The sequence below is a fragment of the Acanthisitta chloris genome, unplaced genomic scaffold, assembly GCF_000695815.1.
Source record: "Acanthisitta chloris isolate BGI_N310 unplaced genomic scaffold, ASM69581v1 scaffold20432, whole genome shotgun sequence".
Classification (NCBI taxonomy): Eukaryota; Metazoa; Chordata; class Aves; order Passeriformes; family Acanthisittidae; genus Acanthisitta; species Acanthisitta chloris.
Window position 1 is genome coordinate 95379 of NW_008663005.1, and position 6857 is coordinate 102235.

A 6857-nucleotide genomic window follows, 5' to 3' on the forward strand; every position below is an offset into this window, starting at 1 on the left:
CAGGGCAGTTTGGGGGGCGAGGGACTGATGCTGCTCTGCTCTCCTTCAGGATGGTCCTCGGATCTGCTCAGCCCTGCACAGGGCGTCGGGGAGACAGTGCCCAGAGCCAGAGTGCCAGAGCCCTCTGCAGCCCCTTGGCCACTGCTGCAGGGTCTGTGGTGAGTGGGGGCATGGCCCTAGTCCTCCTTTCTACCACTCCAGTCCTCTTGCCCTGGTTCCACGGGGGAAAGTTGGGTGCAGGGTGTGCTGCTGGTCATGGGCTGAAGTTTTTGCTGTAGCACTCCCATTGTGCCACCCTCCCAACACATCTCTCTGAAGCATCACCCTGGATTTTGGGAGCCTGTCCTGTGTCACAGCCCTTCATCCCTGCCTCTGGTTTCTCCTGTCAGGATGTCACAGCTTGTCAAGCTAATAGGGCTCTGCTGAGTTTGTGCAGCAGAAAACACTCAGAGGAAAAGCACCTTTTCCAGCATGATGTCAGCTTCCCACAGCCAGCTTGGTTTCATTTCATTCCAAATGGAAACATGCAGACTGACACAGTTCCCTCTGCAATAGGTGCTCCTCCATTAATCTGCCTGAAAGGTTGCTAAGGGGAATTTTCCATGCACAATTGTGCCTGGATACTTGTATCTCATATTTGGTATATCACACTAAAGTCATTAAAATGGCAACATATGTTTCTCCAAAATGCTCCTAAAAGCAGAGCCCCTTACAGCCATTAGGACAAGTTCATATTTCAAGCAATGCTTGCATTTTTTTCCCAAGGGAAATACTTGGCTCCGTGACTGCAGTGCAGTACTTTGGGGAGCACAGAGGTTCCCTCCTCTCTGCCTTCCCTCCAAAGCCAGGGTAGAGCAGCTGAATCACAGCCTTGTGCCCCCAAAACCTGGTACATGCAGAGCTTCCCAGAGGGATACGTGGCAGAAAGCTTTCCAGGGAAAGCTTCTCTACAGAATATGATGGACTCCAAAAGCCTTTCTTCAAGCCCAGTTGACAAAAAGACCAGCAAGGGAGGGAGAGGTTTCTGTCTGAGCCCAGTCAGACCACAGAGGAACCAGAGGTTCTCCAGTGCCTTTCGTGGCAGTCAGAGCTGTGCTGCTGTGTCAGTTCTCTGCCCAGACTCAGTGATAATTTGATATCTGTCTGTTTTGGGCTGCAGGAGCCACCATTAACCTGGATTTCACTCCTGATTTTGACCTGCAGAAGTACCGGGACAGATTGCTCCAAAACTTGATGAACCAGGTACATCCTCCCACTGGATCAGGAGAGAGGCTAACAAACCCACAAATGCTGGTGGGACTGTCTGGGGGGGGCATGTGGTCCCAGTGGCTCAGCCTCACTCCCCACCACCCTGCAGGGAACACCCTCCACATCTCAAATGTGCCAACTAGCTGTGGGGGCTGGTGCAGCCTCCCTTGCTCCCCACCAAGCCATGTTACCCCCCTCAATGCAGGGTGGGAACAGCTGCCAGCATGCAGATGGGGAAGGATGCAGGGGAGTTTGCTGAAAACCCTGATCTAGAAAGCACAGGAGGTCAGATGTAGATAACATGGGAGTGCCTGCAGCTGGGATCATGCAGACCTGCAGCAGGGCATCCCATAGCCTCTGGAAGATAGATCCCAATGCTGGGCTGCTTCTTCATCCCCCAGTAACCAGCACTGCTCAGCACTCAGATGCTCTACAAGGCATCACTTCATGCTGCTGCTTGTCAGACACAGCATGACATCCCTCCTCCTGGCCAGGGACTGCTGTGGAAGGAGGTGTGCTCCGAGTTGCACTGGGAGGATCGATAGCAGAGTATTGCTCTATTGATCCTGAGCTGAAAGCAGGCTGCTCATCCTCCTTACAGCCACACATGTCTTAATACAGCTTTTAATGGGTGTGATACATGAAATTTCTTTCTCAGCATGCTCACATCCGTGGGAGCACACTGCATGCTGAGTGCTGGCCACAGCTTGGGACAGAGGGGGCAGAAGAACCTCTGGTTTGGGAAGTGCAACTCTCTGTTGGTAACAGGGCTGGCAGCTCTGTGATGGGGCTCACATGAAGATTCAGAGGTGGGGCTTGGTGGTGCACCCATCGTGGTTGTCTGGAGAGTTGAATAATTTCTGCCTGCACTCTCACGGGCTCTATGTGTCTCCTTGTGTGTTGAAAAGCCCAAGTATGCTGGTGTGCAGATGGCCATATCCAAGGTGCACAAAGCACAGACCTTCCTGGGCGTCATACCCCGAAGCTCCACTCCTCTCATCCAGATTGTGCTGATGGACGACAGAGCAGGAGAGCAGACTGGCACCGCTGCAGAGCAGCTGGCAGCAGACATCATGCAGGACATAGCACAGCATGGTAACACCACTGTCCTTCTTGGCAGGGCCACCACGGGTGCACCTAGACCCACTGCTGCCCAGAACTTCATAGAATCATAGAATTTTAGGGGTTGGAATGGAGCCTAGAGATCATCCAGTCCCAACCCCTGCCCTGGGCAGGGACACCTCCCACCAGAGCAGGTTGCTCAAGGCTTCATCCAACCTGGCTGTGAACACTGCCAGGGCTGGGGCAGCCACAGCCTCCCTAGGCAACCTGGGACAGTGAACTTGTTCCCTGGCAGCAGCCCACATGTCCAGTAGGGTTTGGATGTCTCTAAGGATGGAGATTCCACGACATGTCTAGGCAACCTGTCCTCACAACCTTTACAGTAAAACAGTTTCTTCTTATATTTAAGTGGAATTCACGATATTTCAGTTTCTGCCTCTTGTCCTGTCACTGGGCACTGCTGAGAAGAGCCTGGCTCAGTGCTACAGCTGTGTCTTGCCAGGGCAGAGCAGTGTGGGTTACATTCCTTGAACTGCTGGCAACCTTCCTCCGCATGCAGCCTGGGATCCTGCTGTGCTTCCATGCCATGTCTGGCCATAGCCAGCTCAGTGTCCTCCAGGACCCCCAGGTCCCTCTCTGCAGGGGAGGCAGAATTGCATTGTGGTGACAGATGCTGATGAGCACATAGGTCACAGCCAGGGGACTTGGTGGTTGTTTTCTGGGTAGCAGACTCACACAGGCTCATCCTCACTGAGTCCACCCAGCTGTATGTCCCATCCCTGTCCCCAGAAAAAGTGCCCAACAAAGCAAGTAGTGCCAGACCCAACTGAAGACTCTCTCTGCCCTGTGTGGGCATGTGGGGATGTGTTGCCCTGTATAATTCTCACCCTTAGTTCTTCCTGCCCTTTCCCAGGTGGAGCACTTGGCATTTCAACTGGCAAAGTGGAGGTGGCCACAGGCAACACTTTCACCAAGCAAGTGGGGAGCCACACACTGAGCAGGATCACAGCAGGGACCATCATGGGGCTACTCTTCGGTCTCCTGTTCCTTGGAGGGATCCTGTTTCTCTACAGAAGAGGAAAGCTAAGGTAAGGATGGGCCTTCTGCCAGCAGCATATTGCCAGGTTGCTTCTGCTCGGAGGCAGCTGTCACCCCAGGCTGTCCTTCCAGCTAGGTCAGTGGCATGGGGCACACAGTGCTGCCTGCAGCTCCCACAGTGGTAGGCATGGCCAGGAAGGTTTGCTATACCCAACATTACTGGTTCACAGAGTCACAGAATGGTTTGGGTTGGAAGAGACCTTAAAGATCACCCAGTTCCAACCCACCCTGCCATGGTCAGGGATGTCTTCCACTAGACCAGGTTGTTCGAAGCCCCATCCAACCTGGATTTGAACACTGCCAGAGATGGAGCATCCACAGCTTCTCTGGGCAACCTGTGACAGGGCCTCACCACCCTCACCACGAAGAATCTCTTCCTTATATCTCCATCTACCCTCTTTCAATTTAAACCCATTGCCCATGTTGTTCTTCATGGTTTATTGGACAGGAGGTGGCTGAAAGGCACTTCTGTACTGTTGGACTGGTACTTCAGCCTCCTCCATGGCTGGGAGGAGTTGCTTCTTGGCATGGTACGGTGTGGTCTGGTGAGAGTGGGAGCTCTGCTGGTCATGGTGCCTGGTGACATGTCCTGTTCCTCGGTGCCCTTAGTTTGCAGCCCTGCTGGGGAGTGGAGGACTGGAACTGCCAGCTGCTAAATAGAAATGCATCAAAATAATGCAAACCACTTGTACCCCAGCTTCATAGCCATGGAAAGGAGTGACAGCATCCAAAAGCAAATGCAGCTTCTGGCACATTAGTTGCTCACACAGCATGGAGTGTGGTGACCAGGTCCCAGGGGAGGGGTGGGAGCCAGCCAGAAATATCCTTTCTCCATCACCTTTCCCCCTCAGAGCTTGGGGGTTGGCTCTGGCAGTGATTAGGGCATCCCAGCAGTGCTCACAGCAGGTGCCTGGGACACCAGTCTCTGCTCCTCCCTCATGCACCCACCTTCATGAGGAGGGTTTTGCAGGGTTTATTGACCACCTGCTGGGCCACTCTGGCTTGTCTCACTTACCCAACTGTGGGCAAGTTGGGTTCACCTTATATATTTTTATAACCAGAGGATGGGACTTGCTTTAATTTGCCTATGCAAAGTGCACCAGTGTGTGCCAGGGGATGCTGAGTTCCCCATTGCTGGGGCTGGCCACGTCCCAGGCTCACAATTCAGGTTGTTTCTTCCCTCCTGGTTCCTCTGCTGGGATGTTCTCACTGTGCGGCAGCAGCCCTGGCCAGGGATTCCTGCCCTGCCGCTTGGCACGTGCTGACATGATATTTCCTAGCAGTAAAACTGTGCCTTCATTTAATTTCTAAATAAAACTCCCAGCCTCATAATTGCTACTTGATGATTTATCTTCCACTGACACTTCTTTGGACACTGGACAGGCCTTTGAAACCAGCTCTGTCAGCAGCAGGAGGGAAGTTCGTGTAGCTACAGGAGACAGAGCTGAACCTTAGCCCAGGGCATGTCCCTGGCTGACCCAATCCTGCTGCATGTCCCTGGGAGGATCCTTTGGGCAGTGCTGTCAAGGCACTGGAGGCATTCAGCACCACCAGGGATGCTGCAAATTAGCCATGAGCCTCTGGGAACCTGCAAGCAGAGTCTGATTCCGTGTAGCTGAGCCATGCTGACCACCAGCAAACCAGGGAATTTAGCTTTTTTCCACCAAAAAGGGCCTGGCACAGCTCCTGAGGGAACATGTGCAGACACACTGCTGAGCCCACCTGCACCAGGTGCCCAGTGCAGGGGAAGATGCTCAGTGTCTAGGACACTTAGGATAAAAGTAATGAAGAAAATAATACAAGTAGTGATGGTGATTAAGATGATAAAATGATAATGTGATAAAAGTAATGATAAAAGTAATTAGTGCTTGTTGAGATTGCAGTGGGAACAAGTGCCAGCTCTGTGGCAATTCGTTGTAGGCCACAGGGATGGCACTGAAGCAAATCCTGTGCTAGAGTTGTCTGCCTCTGCAAATTCTTCTCTCCAGAATGCAGCTCCCAGTCCTCCAGGCTTAATGGATTCTGCTGGATATGGCAGCTACTCCCAGGGAAAGGGTACAAACATCCCACTTCAAAGACAGACTGACACTTTGCCCCTGTATTTTCCCATCCACCTCTTGAAGATGCAGGGCTCTGCCTGGGGGGGAGATGTGAGAGGGGATGGATGTGGGTGGGTGATGCCCAGGTCTCTCCTCAGGTTGCCCATCCTGCGTCTCCCCCACCCCTGGGAGAGAATGGAGGATGATTCAGCAGACCCAGCACCAGCCAGAGACGATGGTTTCGACAACCCCATGTTCAGTGTGGTGAGTCTCCACTCCTGGGGGCCACAGGCCCAAGCCTGGATCCTCTTGAGTGCCTCCACCTGGCAGGGGTGGAGTCCGGGAGGGGTTTGTGGGACAGTGCCATCCTCCCTCAAGTCACCAGTCCCTTGACTGAAACATAGGATCATAGAATTTTAGGGGTTGGAATGGAGCTTAGAGATCATCCAGCCCCAACCCCTGCCCTGGGCAGGGACACCTCCCACCAGAGCAGGTTGCTCAAGGCTCAGCCAACCTGGCTGTGAACACTGCCAGGGTTGGGGCAGCCACAGCCTCCCTGGGCAACCTGGGACAGTGTCTCACCACCCTCACAGAGAAAACTTCTGACTAAGATCTAACCTACATTTCCCCTCCTTTGATTTGTCCCCATTGCCCCTTGTGCTGTCGCTGCAGCTCCTAACACAGATCCCTCTGCAGCTTCCCTGGGGCCCCTTCAGCTCCTGGACGGTGCTCTGAGGTCTCCACACAACCTTCTCTTCTCCAGGCTCAACAGCCCCAACTCCCTCAGCCTGTCCTCATAGGGGAGATGCTCTGTGGCCTCCTCTGGACTTGCTCCAACAGTTCCATGTCCTTCTTACACTGAGGGCACCAACTGCTGCAGGAACTTAGTGCTGGGTGAATTTTACCAAGGTTTTTGCTTCCCTTCACCATTGGTGCTTTTTCTTCCCTCACTGCTACAGGAGCCTCCAGGCACTGTTCCTGGAGGGGAGGGACCACAGGAGATGACTCCCAAAGACCTCCAGGTCTTCTACCTCAACCCTCTGTACGACGCAAGTGAGACGGAGACCTGAAGGCCTCGTGCTGGGGGCAGACAGCATTTCCTTGGGTACACCACCACCTCTCTATCCCTCACAGCCCCTCTCATTTCTCCTGGTGGGATCTAAGCCAGATCCCACCTGAATAAAAGTGAAGGAAACCACAGCAAACCATTGCTGTTGGGATTCAGCCACATGGACATGACCTCCTTGGTGTTACTTCTGGGGTTTAGACTGTATTTGGTAGGTATCAGTTCCTTTTTTGGACAGTTCAGCATTGAGATTTGGGTCTCAGGTGGTGTCTGGAGGAGCTGGGGTCTAGCTCAGCACCCCATGCTTTAGCCAGGACTATGCTGGATTTGCCCAGGGCACACAG

The 6857-nt window shown here is 53.3% G+C and overlaps 1 protein-coding gene across 1 annotated transcript in view; it reads left to right on the forward strand.

Annotated features, from left to right (window-relative positions):
* The window catches only part of AMN (amnion associated transmembrane protein), a 21943-nt gene extending 15426 nt beyond the window's left edge, over positions 1 to 6517 (forward strand). Inside the window, 6 exon segments of the mRNA XM_009070804.1 lie at positions 25 to 158; positions 1160 to 1242; positions 2157 to 2343; positions 3224 to 3398; positions 5606 to 5711; positions 6407 to 6517. Of these exon segments, the coding sequence (XP_009069052.1) occupies positions 25 to 158; positions 1160 to 1242; positions 2157 to 2343; positions 3224 to 3398; positions 5606 to 5711; positions 6407 to 6517 (796 nt within the window).
* The last annotated feature ends 340 nt before the right edge of the window (positions 6518 to 6857 follow it).